The sequence below is a fragment of the Centruroides vittatus genome, unplaced genomic scaffold (assembly GCF_030686945.1).
Source record: "Centruroides vittatus isolate TY-2023 unplaced genomic scaffold, ASM3068694v2 scaffold_996, whole genome shotgun sequence".
Lineage (NCBI taxonomy): Eukaryota > Metazoa > Arthropoda > Arachnida > Scorpiones > Buthidae > Centruroides > Centruroides vittatus.
In genome coordinates, this window is record NW_027122724.1 from 796,610 (window position 1) to 820,930 (window position 24,321).

Genomic DNA, 24,321 nt, shown 5'->3' on the forward strand with positions numbered 1-24,321 from the left:
AGTTTATAAAAATATATAATTTAAATTAAGATGGGTGATATTATTACTAAAATAGAATTACGTACCTCTGTCGGACGACATTTTTTCTTTAGCATTAGAAGAAATAACGAGTAGAAGAATCACTGGGTAAAGAATCGATGAATGAAGTTTTTAGGAAAAATTGCTCCCTTTTTATCCTTCGTTAGTGACCTACACTCGTGTTTGAGGTGACGCATGCAAGTAAATTAGGGCACATTCGTCTTTGAAGGTAATGGTTGGAACTAAGTTAGGACATATCTGTCTTCAAAGGTAACGCTTCTTACTAGCTATGAGGAAGTGTCATTGACCTTAGGTCATTAAGAGTGTTTGTGTGTTTTCCTGGTTAGGTTATTAACCTTCAAGAGTTGCAGTCATCAAGCTTAAAACAAACTATCTATTTTAAATTTACAAACTTTTTTAATAATCTCCCTATTGTTATACTAACTGCTAACACGATAAAAACAAAAACCTTCTGAGGAGTATAATATAATATTTTTAAATATAGCATGGAAAATAACAAGGAAAGTTATGTTGAGGTGAGTGAGGAGAGTGCAGTCACGGCATATAGAGCCATAATTAGAGGGGTGAGAAATTATGATAAAAATAAAAGCACTCATCTAATCATGGCTGTGATGCCGCAGAGTGCCTACATCCCATACAGAGTCCACGATAGATATTTAGCACAACAGAGGTGGGTGGCTCTAACAGCTAAGAGCGAAAGACCGATAATCAGAGCCATTGCACCTCAGCTGGAAGAGGTGGACTCGGTTTGTCTATATAACATAGGGGAGGGGCCACACTCTCCTCTAGAATCACCACCATCATCATCCCTGTCATCATCATCATCGTCGTCATCATCATCATCGGACAATGAGGGGTCTAGTTCTTCTGAGGATGAAGCTCCTTCTACAAAAAGACGGAGGAACTAGAACCCCCTCATAAAAAACACATCAAGGAATTAAATCATTTCAGCATAGTATCTTCATGAGAACAAAAGTGTCAATGGCATCATTCATCATCTCATTTAAACTCTATTATTTAATGTAGCTTTGCCTAGTGATGCCAGTATTCATTTTACTTACCGAGTGTAGTCCAACAATCTATTTGCGTGTATTAGTTTTATGTTTATTACACATGATTTTACAAATTATTTTTTAATGGTATGAATTGTAACTTGTGGTATTCTATATTTAAATTACCACTTTTAAAAAAGATGTAATCACATGCTATAATACGATACTGCTTAATCAGAATTTTACTCGGCACAGACAGATACTTTATTTTTAAATACATTTTAGAATTTTTATTTAATTTGATTTTAGTAGTAATTTTATAACCGGTGATTAGATCTGTTTTAATGCATTTTATACCTGGTAATGTGGAGTACAATATTTTTATTTCATTTAGAAAAATGTGTCATGTTTTGTAATAATTCATCCTGTAATTGTTATATTCTAATTGGAGTCTATAGTATTTAAAGACAGCACAAAATTTAAAGTGTGTCAAACATTTTCATTAATTTTTATTTCACATTTTAACATGATCTTTACATACAAAAACTTTTTTTGTAATTTGTATTCATTAGAAATTGAATGTAGAATTTTTCTGTAAAATAAACTGTGTTCCTAATCAAAAATTTATTTTAAAATTTTTATCACACTCTCCTGTGGAATCATCATAAAAAATATTAATGGAGGAATTATATAACATCATAGCTGAGTTAATCAAGTTCCTATCATATGCTTTAAAGTTGTTTTGGATAAAAACTATATTTTGTATGAGTCAGTTTGGTAGATGTCTATATTAAAATTTAAGAATTCAATTTTTGTATTGATGATGTCATATAAACTAAAGCTAAAATCATAAATCACCAGTATATTAGTGAATAAGCTATTAAGCTGGATGAGAAAATCCTCTAGCTATTCTCACAGGTCAACCTGAATGCGGAAGTTTTTATCAGGGTTGTCAAGTTGATGGGTGAGGGAGAAATCCCCTACCCCTGGGTAATAAACACGGAAGTAATCTTTTTTCTATAAATACTCGACCGACATTCACTAGCTTTTAGAGAAAAATCACGGTAGCAACCACTGGAGAAACATGAGTATCAATGAGTGGAGTCAAGCAAAAATGAATAGTAAGTTTTTTAAAAAAATATGTTTAGTAGTAGTCCTAGCTATAATAATCTATATATAAAATTAATTTTACTATTTTAGATAAGCCCGGGGTTATACTAGATTGCCAGGGATTCAGATTTAAAAATGAAGCATGTTTACACCCATACAACGGATATTTAATACGACAGATGGGGTATACAGGTTTTAATTCGGAGGATTTTGGAGTTATTAATTTTTTCCACCCTGAAATACGGTGGGATAAATTAACTTTATCCGATAAAAAAACTGTTAGATTCTGTAATAGATTACATAAATTATATTTATCGTATAAGCCTGAAAATGATGAATGGATTCATCATGATGATATTGTTTTTACTTTTAAAAATTTATTTCAGAAATATGGATTTATTTTTTTTAAAGGGGGGAAATAGAAAAACTTTTAATTCATAGAACAAATGATATCTGTAATACCGCCATTAAATCGCTAGATGTGGAGAAATTCGGAGTTCCAAAATCTTCCGAAATTAAAACACTGTGTCCCTATCATTGGGATTTCCAACACCATTGCGGCTTGTGTAATGCCTTTTCATATAAGCATTATATGAAAACAGGTAAAAATATATTATTTTGTTTTAAATATTACCTCATTTTGAAAATATTAAATATATTTTTACTTTATTACATAGAATTATCGGATGTATTCTGAAAACCCCTCCTGCATTGAAGAAAAACATGAATGTAAATTTTGTAAATAAAAACACAATTTTATATTTTAAATAGATTTATTTATTGAATTACAACATTGATTATTAGTTGTTACAATCGGTTTTGACAAATGAAAATTATTTTTAACAAACTTTTTAACGAATTCATCGTTATAAAATTTATCGGTTACATGTAATTCTGATAAACATAGATTTTTATTAATTTTATATAAAAAATATAAGCAAAAATAACCACAGTTTAAGGAAAACAAACTTTGGTGAATAATATTATTCCAACAATATTTTTTTGAATTTCGTTTTATAAATCTGATGATATTTGCTTTCCTCGGTTTTAATCCATAACTGTCGTAATAAATGCAAGAATTTTTATCTTTTGTAAAAAATACCCATACCCATGGCTTCCTGGTTTATTTCTTTCATCTAAATTAATTATTAATGATTGCTTATTACCAACTCGAAATGGAAGATCGTCTGATGCAAACACTCCCCCAAAATTTCTTTTTATTTTCGGATCGCTCGCTGCTAATCTCCATAAAGTAACGGTATTCATTAATAATCGGTGAATACAGTTAGTGAATGATCAATTTCTAAAGTATTATTATATTCCAACAAACAAATAACATTTACCGTTTCTTGTATCGCCTTTGAGAACTTTAGTTCAATAGCAATGTTTCCCAGCTGGTTCACGCTTATATGCCCCTCAGATCCTGATTTATCAGGGGTGAGATCAAAACAATAGAGAGCATAGCCATTTTTATATTCATCATAAGATATATTTGTAGATCTGTGATGGTGAATACATCCAGTATCTTCAAATAAGGAGATAAAATTTCTTGCATAAATTTTATTGCTATAGTCCGGACAGTATGGTTTAGCGGGAACCATCTGATTGTCTTTTGATAAACATATATAATTTAAATTATAATTTTTAAAATTAAAAGGATTACGCTTTACATTTCCGTTAAACGCTGAGTTGGAAACTAATCCCAGAGTTATTCTATAGGGTAGCTGACCTATAACTACATTCGAAATACTTGTAGACTGAATTCCACTCGTTAAAGTAAAAACTTTAACATCAGTTCTACGAAATGGCATTTTTATTATACCGGTTTGTAATGCTTTTTCTATCCCAATTTGAACTGATGAACTAACATCTACTTTATTAATTTTCAATGATGCATTTTTAATAATGATTTTATACTTATCGTTATTTGCCATTAGCGCAAAATTTTCTTTAGATCTCTCCAATTTCACCCTCAGGTCCACATTGTTTATTAAAAGCTTTGGCTGATTTGCTAAATCGATATGAAGCCGCCCCATTAAATCTATTATTCTACTTTCTTTGCTAATGTTAAATCTTTTAACTAATCCATGGTTAGTATTATTTTCATCTAAGGGATTTATCGAATCCATTTGTCCTGCAGTATCTTTAAAAAATAATGCACTTGTTAAAAAAGTTTCTTGCATTTCTTTCGAATTAAATAGTAAGGCTTCTAATATACTTTTATATGGGTAATTAACATGAGCGCTAATCTGTTCATCATTTAAAAACATCGTACACTGTGAAAACATACTATTTAAAAAATAATTAACAGGTGTGACTTTGTCTTCAGAACTTAGATTCGATCCATCCTTCTTTAGAATTTTTGCTTGAATGCATAAATAAATTGAATGTAGATCTATATAATGCTCACCCGATCCTGATATCAGAAACTCAATAGGTGCTCTGCTATCTGATATAGTGGCTACTGGATGAGCGATAACTTCAGAAGTATTCTCAATTGCTAGTTGAGTCGAAACAGTATTAAATAGTTCCAATTCTAATTTGAGACAACCACACGAATGAGGATCCATTTCTAATCAGCAAAAATATCGTTAAGTTTTCGCTTCTTCTTCTTTTTTTGCGACTGAATTAATCTTTTTCCTTGTTTTCTTTTTATACCTGATCCTGTCTGGACTTTTTTAAGTATATCTTGCTCAATTTCAGATCCCACATCTTTAAAACGAGACTTTGTAGATTCTTTAAACGACTTCCCTCCAATTACGTCTGATCCTACATTTGACACAAATTTTAAAGCCTTGCTACCTAGGTATTTCCCCACTTTAGAGATTAGAGGTATAGATTTTCGAAATAAAGTACCGAAAAATCCGTATCCTCTTTGTATTTGCGGTCCAGCAAAATAATTCCCTCTTCCAAATTGTTGTGTAAAAGGAAAATCGTGTTTCCATATTGTTCCTCCTGCCTGATTGCAGTAATAATTTATACAATCTTTGGGATCGAGCTTCATTTTCTACTTCTCGAAGACGAACTAACGTCAATAAATAAAATATAACGATATTTATATCTGTTTAAAAGATAAAACTAATAATGTTTTTTTCCCCCAAAAAAATGATTTCTTTCCCGTAAGCAGTTCGCAGCTCAATTTCAATCGTATCAATGTAATTACGAGTTAACAGAAAGTATAGAGGGGATTGGTAAACTCTAACTATTTGATCGGTCTTCTCCCCCATCACAGGTATAACCCTAAAAAGAGGAGCAGATATATCTCCAACACGATGAGAAGCAACAATATGTGAATAAATAAAAATTTCTGAAATTCCTGCAGACAATTCAATTGGATAGTCGCTTGTATATTCACCCTCAGAAAATTTGTGTGTTTTAAACCCTTACAAATCTTTTAATTCGTTTCTAAATTCGATCGTTATATTTTTAGGAACTTTCAGAATGATTTTGTTATTAGGCAGTAATGCTAATTTACTATATTTAAAAATCCCTAAAAATTTTTCTGCAGATGAATAAAGTCTAATAGAAATAAAAATTTTTCCCTCTACATCAATTTCCTCGACAACTTTTTTATTTCTTTCTATTAAAAGTATAAATTGATCTTTATAAAATTTAGAATTTGATATATATTCCTCTGACGCCGCTCGCAATATTAAATTTAAAGTGCCTTGTTTAAATATAATTTCTTTCAGCGGAAAATTTAATAAATAAAGTAATTTGTGAGCATTGTTTTTCGTAATATGCAGCTCAAATCCTTCTTTCAAATTTATTTTTATGTCTTTATAATTCTTGTCTAAAATGAATTCTGCCATGTTAGAGCCTGTTAATGAAACTATATTCTTGTTTATCCAATTGAAAAGAGTCTCTTCTTCATTTTCTTTAGCTGCAGTTAATGGAATCACATATGTTTTATCTTCTATTTTTTCTCTCCTAATCTTATGTCTAGTAATAGTATAATCATTATTATGATTAGATATATTAAACCAATTTTTAGGAATAATAACTTCTGTCAAACCAACTACCTATTTTCCATGTAAATCAACAGGGGGACTCATTTTCACGGTGAAATGAGACTGGTTATTTTCAAGGAATAACATCATGCTGGCATTGCTTGTCAGAGTCACAAAAAAGTCTGATTGCATCGTTTTGTTACCTTCTGTAATTCTTCTGTATAAAATCGTCCTTCCAAAATCTCGTTATTTAAATCCTTCAATATATATGTTGGAGGATAAGATGAAAAACGATCATGATTATTAAATATTTCTTTAGTTTAACCGGGTAGGTATCCTCGACTAAATGTTTTACGTATTTTCGAAATTCGAACAAACTCACCAATATTAAATTTAAACGTATTTCCTCCTTCTATACCATACAACTTTTCGAAAATCATGCTATGATGCAGGGGGGTAACTTTCGATGGAGACATGCCAATACTTCTATGAAAACTATTATTATAACTTTTCACAATATCTGATAATTTATTGATATATTTATAAGAATTACGATAAGTAGATAATCCGTATATTTTATTCTGCAAAGTTTTATTTAATCTTTCCACAACTGCCGCTTTTGTATCTGAATGAGTTGAATAATGATTAATTTTAAATTTAAAAAAAAAATTTTTTACTAATCTATTATAAAATTCTTTTCCTATATCAGTTTGTAAATTTGTCGGAATGTTTCTTTTTTTAAAAATGGTTTGAAAAGCATTAAAAACCAACTGAGGTTTTTTATCTTTTATAGCTACGACATAGCAATACTTAGTAAATACATCGATTACGGTTAGTAAATATTTTATTCCATTATTAAATCTAGAAAATTGTTTTAATACAATTAAATCAGCTTGCAATAAGTCGTTAGGATAAAAACTTTTAGTTTTTCTTCGCGAATATTTAATTCGTACAGGTTTATGAAGTGTATAAGTCAGTTGAGAAGACAACCATTTTTTAACATCAGATCGCAGTAAATTCGATTCTTTAACTAATTTACTCACACCACCAAAAGATGCTGGAGATTTCGGATTATAGTATATCGATTTCAAAAGTTTTTCCATTCAAAATTCTTCTTCCTCTTCCTCTTAGATTTTTTTGGTTGATGAAATAGTGATGGAGAGAAAATTTCTTCTGGAGTTTCAAGTGATTTCGATTGATATTGTATTTTTTCGGGGGTAATGTCGTCAAACTTTTGTTTCCAATCCACTCTTGGGGAAGGTTTATTTTCTTTAAAATAGTTTAAAATTCGTTAAAACCAACAGGAGGTGATACCGTTTTCCTATTTCGCATAACATAAGAAACAAGGTCTACCATATGACTTCCGATAACGGGTTTCCCTTCAATTGTGAATTCGCCTTTAGAATTCCATTCATAATGATTTCGATCAAGCTTAGCAATTAAATGCGGTATATATTTTTGATATAATTGAAGTACTGATAAAGTTATTTGTTTAATAAATCCATCGTCGTGATCAGCTTTTACTTTTAGTTGAGATTTTGTTTCTTCCGTTTGGTTAGACACAACAGATACTCTAACAGGTTCTTTAGGAGTGTGAACGGTTTTCTGATATCTGGAAATCAATTGACTTAATAGCTTGACTTTACTGTCGTCAGGTAAATTTGTACTTTCAAGTAATTCTTTGATATTAGAATTAATTCTTATTTCAGGCTTTTGATAACTCATCAGTAATTCGGAAGAAACTAGGGCCATCTGCTTCGCCATTAAATTCTTTTTCCTATTACTTTACCAATTAATCCTCCTGCCATAGACAATAATGGAGCCAGTAGAAGAAGAAGGAATTAGCCAGATTGATTAACCAAAATTTTTTTATGGTATTTAAAGGAATGTGTTTTTCACTTAATTTCCTGATAATTTTTTTATATTTTCCTAATTTACGAACATTAGCAGGTATATTTCCTCTCCGCAAATTATCACATATTTCGCACAAAACTTTAATCTGATTTGGAGTAGCTTCTTTCAATATTGCTTTTCGTTGAGAAGGAGTAGTCTTCGCTAAAAAAGCCAGACTATGATAATTTTTCTTTACGTTCTTCATTTTATAGGCAAGTATATCCAGAAAATACCTTGTTTGTCAGGAAAAAAGAAATTTTCTGTGAGAGATTCCTGATCTGTTTTAGGATGAAAATTTAATGACAAATAACCAAATTTTTTTTCTGTTGCTTTTTTATATGCGTCCATGAAAAAATTAAATTTTCTTGCAAAAGCCTGACGACTTAAGCAATTCACCTGACTCTCATCACGATTATTTTTAAATAAAATTAAGTAATGAGTATTTAAACTTATATCTCTCATAATCTTATTTTACGGAAACAAATTTTGCATTATTAAAATCACACTTACATTACAATGATGAGATTCCGTTGTAAACAAGAATGCTGTTTTTGGAGACAACTCATGCATCAGATCATCGATTATTATCAAATCCCATTCTTTAACAGATTCTGGTAACCCATACATAAATGTGATATCTTTTTCTTCTTAAAAAACGGTAGATATACAGAGTAACACCACAAAATCTTCTTCAGAGAATTTTCATAAATTTTGTTGTGAATAATTTTTCTTACTAATGTGGTTTTTCCCGATTGGGAAAGACCCACAATTACACAAGTACTAGGATGTTTGAAATACATATTAATCAACCTTGTCAACCTTCGAAAATTTAGAAAATTTATAATATTTTATTCCTGGACTTATCTCTTTAAACATCAGTAAAGTTTTCATATCGTTTTCTAAACATATTTCTCTCATGTCTTCTGCGCACCGTTCGAACGAACCATATAATCCATTACATACCTCATTAATTTCCCTATCCTCGTCGACAATTATAAAACCATATTTTCCTTGTTTTTTCCAAATATCTTTGACTTTAAAATAACAAAGGATAAATGGAAAATTATCAGGAACATCGAACGAAAAATTTTTGGCTGCAGAAACACATGCGTCCACGCTTTTATATAAGCACTTAGAGGCTGAATAATTTTTAGAGTTGCCGTAAGTAAGTACGAAACCATACATCCCCATGATTCTGGTTTAAATATAAAACTAGTTCCGTCTTTTTAAAAAAGTAATTTATATAAAAATAGTGACTAATCATATTTTCTTTTAAAAAACCTAACAACCAATCGAATGTTTTTAATTAACAGCAATCGTGTATTATCTAAAGATTCTAAACTTTTGAATAGAACAAAGAAACAAAGTTCACCCCTCACGTTTTGTAAAAAATACTAATCATATGTTTTTAAATTATTACAAATACTAATACTAGATCGTATATTATCTACAGATTAAATATACATCATAATAACTTACGATATTTCCCAACTTTGTGACAAAAAATAATTCTAGCTTTTCAAATCCAGCGCGTCTACTAACACACAAAGAAAAGCAACAGGTTTACACCACTTAGTTCAGGGTACAAACTCTATGACAGAGAGCGCTAGTATAATTTTTTTAAATAATTCGATTTATTATTACTTTAAATTAAATTCTAACAAATTAAATTTTATTAGTGGTGGGAGACGATTTTTAATCTCTAGAATAGTTATTTCACAAAACAAACTGTACAATAGAGGGCGCTAGTGTGTATATAAACAAAAATAGTTATGTTTAACTCTTTATTAAGTGAATTTTTATTTTTTTTGATAAAAATTTTTTTAATTTCTCATTTTATCATCGGAAAAGGTGTTTGTTCACAGATAAGTTAATAAAAAATTAAAATGTATAATAACAATTTTTTAATTATGGGACTTACAAGTTCGTTTTGGTTAATATAAAGAACTTTTTTCGGAGAAATTGACAGATAAAATTCATAATTACGTATTTGATAATTTTTACAATATAATAACATTAAAATTTTTTAAAAAATAATGAAATAAACTGCAATTTGACTTCAGAGTGAAATCCTCTTTATTTTTATAACTCAGTTTGTATCATTCATTTACATTAAAATCTATACTAATTTAATTTTATAATCCAAAGTGTATCTTTTCTATACTACTGATAAATTCTTTTTATTTCCGCTTAAAACTGGCATAATTTATGAATGATGGCATGTAAGAACCAAATCATTTCTCGGGAATGAAACAATTTTCAAAAATTTGCAGTTTTGATTTATAAATAAGTGACTTTTTTTAAAAAATTGACGTGTTAATTTTATCTGATTTTTTTATTTATTGCCACTTTTTGAACTTGACTTATTCGGAAAAAGTGAGTCAGAATTAGTAAATATAGACTTTTTTCTAGAAATTTTAAAACACGACATATTTACATAAGTACTGAAACACGTAAATCAGAATAGTAAGAATTTAGGATGATTTGCTATATTTTAATTATTAAAGCTTTAACAACATTGAAGCACGTACTAAATAAGTAAAACAAAGCAATAACTACTAACAAATATTGTTTACTTGCAAGTAACAATTTTCTAATTCTTTAAAAAATGAAGTTTCAGATTTATTTCGAATTGGTCTCAAATTGTAAACGCCTTTTGCTCTTGTATTTATTGTTTATTTTATAAATAAGAAATGAAAGTAATCTAATCGCGTGCATAAATAATATTTGTAATAATCGAAACTCTATAATAGGTATTGGAATTTCGAATTGGAGGCGATATATTTTAGTCCTCGAATGCATATTTGCGTATTTAAAAATTTCAAAATAATAGAATTTCAGAAACGTTATGAAAAATACTTTTATGTGTTTAAACTGTTTAAAGTATTCGTAATTTAAAATAATTCAGAATACTTTAAATAGATTTCAGTATTTAAAATAACAATTCAAATACCAAAGATAAAATACTAAAGACGAAGTATTTGAAAATATGAATTTGTTGAATTTTCTAGAAAATATTTTTCAAATAAAATGCTATCTACTTTAATAATGTTTAGAGTTAATTTACATTCGTTATTTTCGCATCGAATTTAAAATCCATCAGAGTACAACTAGTAATAGTTTGATTACCGTTCATATTTAATTAAAATCAACTGTGTCTATTCCAATTTTATAATACTTTTTTATTAGAGCTGAGACACGAGAATGAATAGTCTTGATCAGTTCACATAATATATCACAATAAACAAAATAAATCAAACAGCACAAAGTCAGGATATACGGAAACACATTCACAACTTAATGATTTTCGAAAATATTTCTGTCTTAAGGCCCAATAGTCGTAGGGCCTGTCATCCGAGAGGCGGGACAGCACGTGCTCAGGTCATCCTGCTAGCACCAGGAGTCTCTTTGAGCACCACGAGTAAAAACGGACACCACTCCTATATTAATAATATAATAAGGTTATATATGAGCGTTTTGTTAATCCAAAACTTGTTTGGTAGACAATCTCATAGCATTGCGGTTACAAAAATATTTATTTTACAAAATTGAATTACAAGTGCATTTCCAGTTGATTTATATTTACAACTCCTCTTCAGTGCATAAAACGTGATAAAATACCTTCCGCAATAATTTTATCGTACATAACATTTCAATATTAATATTGTTTTTATTCACTCAAAGTGGACATGTACCAGTGCGTTTTAGTGAAACTTTATGGATGTTAAAACAATAAGTTTCATCCGGTATTTCTAATACATTCAAACAAACTGTAAAACGTAACATCGACTGTAATTATATTGTAATATATGTGTTGTAGCGCCACTTCCTACAGCCCTACAGCACATTGTACAGTCTTGACCATAATTCTAGACTATCAGTCGATCGACAGCGCAGCTCCGGAAATTGATCACTTGATAAGCCAGGTCGTCCTACCTGTTAGCAAAGGCGTCTCAGGTGGACTGACCCGATTTGCGCCGTAATAGGGGTGAGGAAATCGAGCTGGAGGGACTAATTGTGCAGTCAAGCGTGATGCAGGTTGACATTACTAATCGCTCATCGCTTGCCTAATGCTGGGTTCGAACCATCGGTCGTTTGTTTTTTTTATTGTAAATTTCCGCCATCGATTAGCAGAAATTATGATTTTATCTGTTATTTTTATACTTTTCTTTCTTTATAACGTTTTCTTACGTTTATTTTCCTGTAATTTGAGACGATACAGCTTTAAAATAAACAGATCACGTTTCACTTGCCAATAGACTATCTTTATTGACATCGGTTTCTTTGTAATCGGAGAGGAATAGATCCTGGGTCAATTACAAGCGTGTATTGCTTTTGTAGTAATCTGAGTAGAGCGGGGGAAGTCACTTAATAAACTGCCAAGTGTTTTATTACCCTTTAAACAACTCCTTCCCACTTGTTATTCTTAGTAATCGGAGAGGGGTAGATCGTGTGTCAAGGTCAGTAAAAGTTTATTACTTTAGCAACAGGGTGTCATATGAGCTGCCACCCACTCCCCACTCTTAATGACAACAACGTGCTAAGTGTATTATTACTATGTAAACAAAAACTCCTTTCCCTGTCAGAAGTGGGTCAGATGTCAAGGCTACTGTTTGATTGTATTGAACAGAATGCTGTCCTTGATATTTACGAATCATTTTGTCAGAACTGTTTACTTTTAATACCTTTCTTGTAATTTATTTCCGTTTCGGTTATAAAATTGTTTTTATCATGTTTTAAATCTGCGCGTTTTATAATACGCTTGTATAAAGTAACGAATTAAAATGGAAATGCACATTTCATTGTTTCATAAAATATTTATTGATTATACAGAGTTGAAGTTTGCAAAAATGTTTCCATATCTCTACATCTTCGTTATTACATATATATGAATAAAATATATTGCCATTTTATAAACAGATCTTATTGAATTCAATTTGTTTTATTTTCTTGTATTTATATTCGTATTGTATTCGAATTCACCATTTTATAATTTGTAAATATGCACGTATCACATTATATTTCATTCGTTTAATTCTATACTACTTATGTAAAAACTATTTTTATATCATTTAATTTCCTTTTATATGTTTTAATTAGTTTTTTAAGCTAATGCGACTTAATCTACGAATGGCAGCTTCCCACGCATCACATAGAATTCTACGGGAAAGCCATCATTGCAGGCGTAAAGTTGCCTCTGTAAAGTTGTTTATCCGGGTAACATGCCGATCAGGTGTTATTTGCAGTCATGGGTTCATAATGCGTATTAGCATAATGTGTTGCATTTATCAGAAAATTCGAGGTAAAAACCTTCAGTAATTAAAAGGAGACATACACAGTAAATAAGGACACATTTTCTTCTATATTATTTATGTCTGTTTCCCCGAAATTAAATTCAATTGTCAAGGGAAGCGACAGTATATAAAGCCTTTGCTGAAGTGCTGGATTAATTCATCGAACATGCCGAAACCTCTGGCAAAAGAGATTCGACAGTTAATCGTTCAACATCATGACGATGGCAAAAGTATACAAGAGATTGCGGAAAGCCTCCGAATCTCAACGAGGTCCGTATCTAGAATTCTAAAATTAAGTCAGGAGACTGGTTTTGTGTCCCCTGGACGATCATCCGGCAGACCGCGCCTAACGACTCCTGCTCAGGACGAGCAGATCAAGGCAGAAGGTCAGGCAAATCCATTCGCCACTGCCTCTACTCACAAGTCGGCGTTGGGATTACAAGTATCTGTGAACACCGTCAAGCGAAGGTAAGTAACATTTGTAGTATAATAATCCAACCTTCCAACGAAATATATTTCTATCGATATGATGAACTGCCAGACATAAATGTTAACGTGCTCTTGTGTATACAGAAATGTAGGAAGCAGGATAATACATGTTTTATTTTATTTATAGGTTGCGAGAAGCAAACCTGTTTGGGCGGATTGCTGCTAAGAAGCAAGCATTGAGCATAACGAACCAAATGGACAGAGTTGGGTTTGCCCAACAATATGGGCAATGGACTAAGGCGGATTGGGCAAAGGTCATCTTTTCGGATGAAGCAGTTTTCTGCTCTTCTAGCAATGGGCCGGTTTTGGTTCGGCGGCCACCAGGCACTCGCCATGATCCTAAATATGTGTGGCCCACTCAAAGAAGTGGGCGTTTTTCGCTAGGTGAGTGTTTTTAATGTGGTGTTTTCGTGTATATATGTCATTACCTCTTTAAACATGACAACTTATCTGCTTTTTTTGTTTACAGCCGTCTGGGGATGGATGAGTGATGCGGGTCCCGGGGAGTTGGTTCGCATAGACGGTAACCTCACCGCCGTGCAGTATATCGAGATCTTGGATCAGGTATTACTGCCGACGGTGAGGGCCGTCTATGGCGATGAGCGTTTTTTTTTCGTTCAGGACCGCTCCCCGGTCCACACATCACGAATCGTCTCTACTTGGTTTGACGACCATCCGCAAGTAGTGGATCTGGGATGGCCGGGGAGAGGGGCGGACCTCAACCCAATCGAACATCTTTGGGCCAAGCTCAAAGACGAACCCATTCAGGCTGCCAATCCCAACGACCTTTGGGACATTGTCTCTGGTCGTTGGGAGAAGCTTCGCGAGGGCATGCTTTGCCACACTCTTGTGGAAAGCATGCCCGAGCGACTGAATGAGGTCGTCGAAAGAGTTGGATTGTGGTCGAGGTTCTAAACCTCTCCCCTCCATCTGCGTTTTGTTTTGATGTTAGCGGATGCTAACATAGTTATGTTTTGTTGTTGCTATGTTTTGTTAACGAGCCATCAAGGCCGTGATTAATTGCTATGTTTTGTTAACGAGCCATCAAGGCCGTGATTAATTGCTATGTTTTGTTAACGAGCCATCAAGGCCGTGATTAATTGCTATGTTTTGTTAACGAGTTGTTTGTAACTAGAGTTAATAAATGTATTTACTCATTTCTAATCTGAGTGTTTTGCACACAAGTCATAAAATTGTAGCACAATTAAATGTTTTAATAGTTATTATAACTGTTACTTGATATTAATGTGCATTGCTGGCAGATTGGTCGCTTACATATATTTGTGACCTCTGATTGGCGATTCTGATATAGGTCGGTAATGATTTACGGCCAATACGCTTTATGCAGGGTGTGACCAACAATAATGACCAATCAAGCAATTAGAAGAAGGTGTGGCTAAAACCATTTAACAAATCATGTTCAAGGAAATTTTCCAATGTTTTATTGGATAATAACAAACCAATAAACTTCGTGTTTTGTCTGTCAACTTTCAAAACTTAATCAGTAAGCAATACAGTGGTGAGTTTGCGAAAAGAGGAGGGGAAATAAAATTCAGAAAGAAAAAGCGATTAGGAAAGAAACGTAGATGTGGAAAAAAACAAAAGCATGTCACCTTTATAGTTGAACCTGTTTACTTAGAAAAACAAATTGGAATCTTAAAGAGTGGGTCTTCGAAGCAACACATGAGTCCCAATTTCCTGTTGTTGCTCTCCAATTAATTTCTTTTCTATATCCAGGTAACGGCAGACTAGATCAGTTGTAGAGAAAGGACAATGTTCGATATTCATCAACCGAATTGTAAGAATAAAAGTTTCATTACCTGGTTTGACATTCGTAGCATTACAAATCGTGTGTTTGTCGAGTCAACTCAGAACCCGAAAATTGATGATGACGATAATGCGATGTATCGCTCTTAATTACGCCATTTAGAATAAATATTGTCATTGTAGTTCAAAACATGTTCAGATTGTTTCCAATATGTTAACTTCTTCATTAGAAGGCTTCTATCGAAATCGTGCTCAGAAAAATGTATAGCTTTGTTAAAATAAAAAAGTATTCATTAAAAATTTAAACAAGTGTGTATATTTATTTTCTTTTAAAATGTCGAAAAGGATTCCTGATCGGCATGTTACCCGGATAAACAACTTTACAGAGGCAACTTTACGCCTGCAATGATGGCTTTCCCGTAGAATTCTATGTGATGCGTGGGAAGCTGCCATTCGTAGATTAGGTCGCATTAGCTTAAAAAACTAATTAAAACATATAAAAGGAAATTAAATGATATAAAAATAGTTTTTACATAAGTAGTATAGAATTAAACGAATGAAATATAATGTGATACGTGCATATTTACAAATTATAAAATGGTGAATTCGAATACAATACGAATATAAATACAAGAAAATAAAACAAATTGAATTCAATAAGATCTGTTTATAAAATGGCAATATATTTTATTCATATATATGTAATAACGAAGATGTAGAGATATGGAAACATTTTTGCAAACTTCAACTCTGTATAATCAATAAATATTTTATGAAACAATGAAATGTGCATTTCAATTTTAATTCGTTACTTTATACAAGCGTATTATAAAACGCGCAGATTTAAAACATGATAAAAACAATTTTATAACCGAAACGGAAATAAATTACAAGAAAGGTATTAAAAGTAAACAGTTCTGACAAAATGATTCGTAAATATCAAGGACAGCATTCTGTTCAATACAATCAAACAGTAGCCTTGACATCTGACCCACTTCTGACAGGGAAAGGAGTTTTTGTTTACATAGTAATAATACACTTAGCACGTTGTTGTCATTAAGAGTGGGGAGTGGGTGGCAGCTCATATGACACCCTGTTGCTAAAGTAATAAACTTTTACTGACCTTGACACACGATCTACCCCTCTCCGATTACTAAGAATAACAAGTGAGAAGGAGTTGTTTAAAGGGTAATAAAACACTTGGCAGTTTATTAAGTGACTTCCCCCGCTCTACTCAGATTACTACAAAAGCAATACACGCTTGTAATTGACCCAGGATCTATTCCTCTCCGATTACAAAGAAACCGATGTCAATAAAGATAGTCTATTGGCAAGTGAAACGTGATCTGTTTATTTTAAAGCTGTATCGTCTCAAATTACAGGAAAATAAACGTAAAAAAACGTTATAAAGAAAGAAAAGTATAAAAATAACAGATAAAATCATAATTTCTGCTAATCGATGGCGGAAATTTACAATAAAAAAAACAAACGACCGATGGTTCGAACCCAGCATTAGGCAAGCGATGAGCGATTAGTAATGTCAACCTGCATCACGCTTGACTGCACAATTAGTCCCTCCAGCTCGATTTCCTCACCCCTATTACGGCGCAAATCGGGTCAGTCCACCTGAGACGCCTTTGCTAACAGGTAGGACGACCTGGCTTATCAAGTGATCAATTTCCGGAGCTGCGCTGTCGATCGACTGATAGTCTAGAATTATGGTCGGGACTGTACATATATTAAAATAACTTTTAAAAAATATGTTTTACACACAACACTTATTTACTGTTGTGTTCAAAAATAACAACTTATTATGAGAAATTTTCAAGATTTAAGTTTAAAATTCTACTTTTCTTAATTAATTATTAAGTCTACAACATTTTAAAATATTATATTAATCATTGAACATTTTTATTTAAAACTTATTTTTAATGTATTGTGCTCATTTAAAGTTAAGATTATAAGTATGTAAAAGCATTTTCTGTCTTTAAATTTATTGTAAACACACCAACCAAATAATATCATTACATGTCAGAGAAGAATACACGTGGCGTAATCTGGAATAAGCTTACTGTATAAATAGAAAAGACAGTAGAAATGTATGATATGTAAGTCTCATTAAAGTATTCACATTTATTCTGGCAATAAATGAATTTAAAGAATGAATAAACCTTAACTTGAAATTCCAAAGTATTTTTAAAATATAATTGTATTCAATTTCATATTTAACTGAATGGACATATTCTTCCTTGAATAAATTGATGTGATTTTTCAAATAATTGCAGTTTACATAACAATCGCATGCATCATGCATTTAGTTACTGAAAATTCCAGAAAGATAATATGCAGAAATGCATTCTATAATTGTAACTGAATTTATGATCTTCGTTTTTTAATAAGAAAATTAAAAACTGTATAAATTTTTATCGTGTATGTATTCCTATGCACAATAACAACGTGGTTACATTCATTGCACAATTATACCATAGGTTTCAAATTGACACACTGACATCCAATACTCTATAATTTTTTTCTATAAAAAATGCAAGTTTTTCACATAAGATACTCGTCAGAAGCACTAAATTATATCATTTAAAAATATACACATGAAAGATAATGAAGTTATTCAAAAATTACAGATATTGTTTAATAAAATGTTTATTTAATGTTGAAAAATCTCAACATAAAATAATTGATATGACCATCTTATCGAATTTTGAATATTTATTTAAGAATTAAAACTCATAATAGAAAATCCTACAGAGTTAAAACTATTAATTGATTTATTTCTTTTATATAATATTGTGAGATAAGCAGGAGGCCATGGGTAGATTCTTGATTCTTTCTAACCACTTAATCTGCACGGAATGGTTAAGCCGTCTTTCTGCGTCTGTTGGATAACATAGCAGGGCAAAAAGTAAGTTGGAGGGGGTAAGTTGACAAGATTTTTTGCTTAGACAGCAGGCAGATATAACATAATAATCTAACCTAACTCCTGTGTCTTGATGTCCGCTGTCGATGTCCGCTCTTGTGTATGGGCCGTCGAAAAAAAAATGTAAGGATACCAAAATCGAATATACACATAAAGCCACACAAACTGAATAAATGCCGACTCATAGTGGATATTAAGATGACTTTGTTATATAATCTAGAAAATTTTTTGAATAAATCCTTGCAGGTTATTACAAACTCGGCATTTAGTGTGAAGAATGCATATATTCTGATTTCAAAATTAGAAGCGGGAGGAATACTACCAGAATATAAGCTAATGAGCCTCACATCGAGTCAATGTACCCTTCAATTACTAAGGAAATAATTATACAAAGTCTAAGTAAGTATAGTGTTGAACAACATTTAATAGACTTGACTAAATTTGTATTAGAAAAAAACTTCTTTGCAGTTAACGGGAAATACTATTGTCAGAAAGATTGAATTTCTATGGGCTCTGTTTTAGGACCGAAGCTAGCAGAAATAGTCATGATTGGTATAGATAAAATTCTGTAAACAATTAATGGAATAGTGTTCCTTGCACGGTGCGTATATAATATATTTATTATATATGATAGTAAAATAACGTTTCCAGAAAAAATAGTAGAAAAAGTTAATAAAATTAACAAGTGTATTAGGTTTACCCACGAGAGTGAAAAGTTTGACAGACTTAACTGCTTAGACTTTACAATTATTAAGTTCAACGATCATTTAGAGTATTGCAAATACGAAAAACCTTGTAGTGCAAAAAAAGGTATAAACTTTAAATTTTATTGCCCAATTAACCAAAAGAAAAATATATACTTAATAGAAATACGTAAGATTTTTTCTAGAACGACCAGATCCAACATAAGAGAAGATGGAATTAAAGAAATAAATAAGAAATATTTATTGAACGGCTATCCAAAAAGACTCCTTAAGAATTGGTATAATGTATATTTAGAAAACAGATTTCAAATAAATAAAAAAAACAGTAGGTAGATAAGTATGTTTTTTTTCCATATGTTTAAAGTATTTTCGAAAAATATCAAAAAATTTTCTTGTAATAATTTAGTCAAGACCTAATGTGAAAAAAGAATTATTGAAAGAAGATGGTGTGGTTTACAGACTTCTATGTTGTTGCGAAACTCTTAACTGTTACGTGGGAGAAAAAAAAGTAAACTGCAAGTAAGGTTGTCGAACACCTGGCCTCGATACGTCTTAAAATTAATACTTCTCCAATATTTTTACATTGTCGGGATAATAATTGTTTTATCGATATTAATAATATTAAAATATTACATCGGGAAAAAATGTAATTAAGCGAAAATTTAAAGACATTACGCAATCATTATGCAAACCAGCACAATGAATTTGAATAATGGTGTGATTACTGCCGAATGTTGGAATAGCTTGATCGGATATTAAAAATTGTACGCGAAGTAGTCACTGTGTGGATGACTTGCATCGAAGTTCCTTTAAAAAAAGCCCTACTGAACAGGCCGTTTACGGCGAAATGCATTTGAGGTAATACAATATGAATAATAAAAAATCTTTTTCTCTCTCAAGATTTACCTGTTTTCTTACAATTTTTAATTTTATTCGGATTTGTTTTTAAGTAAACGGATTAGAGTACTGTAGAATTTCTAGACTCCGTACGTCAGAAAAGAGTGGAGATTAATTTTCCGCGTACTAACATATCTAGTATAAATTAAAAAAAATGATTTTATCTGACTTCATCGGTTTTAAGATAGGAGCTGTTTTGAAATAATTTTTACCCTTTACATTATTTTATTAATATCATAAAATACTGTCATTAATATAGTTTTTTTAAAATACTCTTATATAATCTTAGAAGTTTCCTGAACAAAATCACCTTTAAATTGTAAACTTATAATGATTAGTAATAGAGAAAAATGAATACTTGCATGAAACAGTCATACTTGTGATCACTTCCAAAAACATGTGCTCAGACAATCACACATATATTTTTTTTCTTTCTATCACAGTGAGATGCATGTAGTCTAATAAGTTTCACTAAACTCTAGTGATAAAATTAATAACTAATATAATTGTTTAGGAAGCAAAAATAAGAGCTGCTTTTCATTCTCTGGAAAAAAAAATTCTTTGTCATATACGACACACAGCATCTAAAGTAGATAATTCTTGTCAAAAATAAACAGAATACTCAAAGTTTCATTATAAAATACTATATAAATTCCCTGTTTTCTAGAAAATACATCTTCACGAATACAGTACACATATCTCATATACCTCATTGTGATTATAAGTTACTACAGAATTTTCACATAGTATTTTTCGTACGATTCAAATAAACTACAACAATTGCGCGAACTTAACACACGAATTTAAAGAAAATTCAACACAAAAAAAGAATATTATTATTAGAAGCATTACTTGAAATATATTCAGTTGCCTTTCTGTTAAAAATGTAGTGAAAATTTAAGTTTAAGCCTTCAAAACACTTTAAAGCACCGTTGAACCCTAATATAATGTTTTTTGCATGTTGTTGCCATTGGCAGTTCACGCTTTCAGATACTAAACGTTTGTTTCCACTGAATTAAGTCAAATTTGAAAAACTGACTTCGCGGAGAAAAAAAGACCATTGCGAATCTTATAATATTTTTTTTTACATTACCGAGGTGCACACTGTAAATCATAATACAATTTTGTCTGAATATGCATAATTCATACAACTTTCTGCTCGGTTATGTTAGAAATGAAATACAAGTACAGTTTCGACAAAAAATTGAATATAGGGAGAAGATTTTGACCCCTAAATAAAGTTTAAAATGTCAATTAATTAAAAATCGTAAGTATACACTTTAAATTCAATAAATTAAAAATTGCCGCTCGGCATTGTAACCAAATCCAATAAATAAATTTAGCATGGATTGCTTTCTTACATTTTGCAATAGAGATTGCCATCTCTGATGTATTCTTTATATTACTAATAGAAGGAATAAGATTCATGGCAAATTACAGTATTAATTGAAAATGCAATATTAATTTATGATATTTTAAAAATCCATGATTATTTAAATTTTAAAATCTTAAAAATTTCCGGTATTCCAAAAAAAAGTACCACAAGTAGTGTACTGTACTGTACATCTGTATACTACAAATTTTAAATAATGATAACATTTACAATTTAAAATTTCATGCTAATCGAATTTTATAGTTTCAAGTTATAAAATGAATTTCTTCCATAACAAAGATTACTACAATGACTCTTAATGATTACTTTCAAAAATTAAGTACATTTATTTAATACTACTAGATTACAGTGTGTTATTTTTAAGTAGCTATAAACAATAAACGTTATGTTATCATGCTTTCAATTTGTAAAATGAATTAAAACATAAATTAAAAACAAACACAATTTACTAAATCCTAAGGAAAATGTAACTCAAAATTTGTTGTGTTTTTGCTTAGTTTTTCAATAACATATATTTAGTACTGTTCTATTGACTATAACAATTTAAAACATTATTCCTGTGCTTTTCTACTTTACATAGATTTCGAAACACAAAACCGGACGGCTTTGAAAAACATATTATGGGCAGCAGATACTTGAAAAGTCATATTTAGCAAAATCACTGAACATTCTCAGTTGCATGCGACTTCAGACATTTCCAGCTGAATTTTTACTGAATGTTACCAAGTTTTCTTCACGCGTCTAACACTTAAATATAAGTTGCTGTCCTGTAAATACAATGTAATACATAAACCTAGTCTGATAATTCCTATGAAAACATATTATGATCAGGAAAACAGCAGCTTCATTCTGGAACAAAAATAATGTTCATTAACAGAAATAAAAATTAGACAACGTTAATTCGCGTCGAACCTTCAGTGTCTAAGTAAATTTTGGATTTTTCAACTAATTGTAAAATATGTAAGTATTCAGCATAAAGATAACAGAAAGCCTGCAATCCAAAATATGTTTACAGTTTTAAGGATTATATCACTGAAAAAAGTCGCATTACTTTCTTCGTTCTATTAAAAAAGAAGCATACACACTACTCATAGTGAACTTTTTACTTTATATCCTGAAGTTTCATACTAGAAACAAGGTTAATTTATTTGTTTGAACATAGTGTTTGTCAGTGACTGGCGCATTAACTGTGAAAATTCGGTATTTCGTCCGTAAAAATTTAATACCTGACTTATATAACAAGATCGCCAGTTAATTCACCGGTATGAAAACTTTCAATTGTTTGTTTCATTCTTAAACATGCGATTCACAGAACTTTTGGCAGAGCATTTCTTATTTTGTAAAACTCCAGTCAATTGAATCAGAGAAGAAAAAAAGGAATACAATCCACTCACCATCTAAAAACAGTTCAAAGTATAATAAATAAAACAGCGGCAAATAATATGTTATCTCTATTTATGATCATTCTCAAATTATTTTTCTATGAAAATTACACTAGAAAATGAATTTCGAATTGGAACTTTATAAATAATTTTATAATATTATAAGAAATAACTACACATTGCTGATATTTTTATTCTAGAAACTAATAACAAAATATGAATTTTTCAATTCAAATTTTTTTGTTTTCTGAAACTTTGTATAATTAAACATGATTGCAATATTTATTTTATCATCGAAAATTTTTATTTGCCGTAATATATAAATACGATATTATGCTAACAAAACTGAAAATAATACTATAATAAGAAGTATTTACCCTTATCAAGAAGTTTCTTTTGATGTAGAAAAATCCACACACAGATAACCCGAAAGGTCTTCCTCCGAATCTCTTCATGAAGCAAATTATCTGAAATTATGCAGTTATTAATTAATGAAATGACATCGCATATGCAATAAAGATTTATAAATAACGTACTTTAAATCTGTATTTCGGTGTCAAAATAGAAGAGTTATACTTTCCGATGTTGATAAAACTGTCGTATATCTGAAGTAAATTTATAAAAAACCAATATTTAGTTCATTCTTTAAACAATTATATCTTACAACTTGTATATTGATAAGCTTAATACTCACGTTTGAGGTAAAAATTGATAATGCCCACGACACTAATAACGCTCCAGTTAAAAATGTCACTGCAATTATTGCGATTGCCACACGAAAAATTATGTCAAGATGTACGAAGAGAGCGATATATATAAAAAGGCAAGTTTCATAGATGAAAAAACTGTAAATAACAGGGAAAAACGCATTCCACTTATCGTTGACTTCTTCAAATATCTGCCAAATTTCCCAGAGTTTTTCCATTAGTTGATCAATAAAAAGTCTTCTTGCATTCGTTGCAAACTGCAACTGAATAGAAATGTTTAACAATTTCTTTCCTAAAAGTAGAAAAAAAATAACTGAAAAGAAAAGAATACTACTTATGTGAGACGGTACATAAATTAACCAAAGATTTATGCTGAAAACACAAGACAGAGACATTCGATAGTCGTGATGCGCCGATTTTAAAGCAAAATAACTACAGTACGAACCTATTGTGAAGCAAGATAAAAGACTTAGAACGCATAAACAAGAATAATAAATAATGTACCCTTCATATTTCTCCATAAATTCTTCTTCTTTTTTAAAATTTTTCGTCAAATCATGAATTTTTATCTTTCTGCGTTTCAAAATACTGAATTGTACAGCTGCGTACAAAGAAGCAATCCATGCAACGCATATAATGTAAAATTTATTATTTTCAAATATCGAAAATAGTTGAACGCAAACACCTTCAGTCGTAATCATAGCCGTAAGCATTAATACCATCGACCATAAAAATATTTCGAGTAATTTCGAATAAACTGTAAACAGTTTCC

The 24,321-nt window shown here is 30.8% G+C and overlaps 1 protein-coding gene across 1 annotated transcript; it reads right to left on the reverse strand.

Annotated features, from left to right (window-relative positions):
- Nucleotides 1-3,406: 3,406 nt before the first annotated feature.
- On the reverse strand, nucleotides 3,407-4,711 carry LOC136990644 (uncharacterized protein F54H12.2-like). The gene has a single exon (XM_067289034.1). It carries the CDS (start codon nucleotides 4,709-4,711, stop codon nucleotides 3,407-3,409), a length of 1,305 nt encoding a protein of 434 aa, XP_067145135.1.
- Between the last annotated feature and the right edge of the window lie 19,610 nt (nucleotides 4,712-24,321).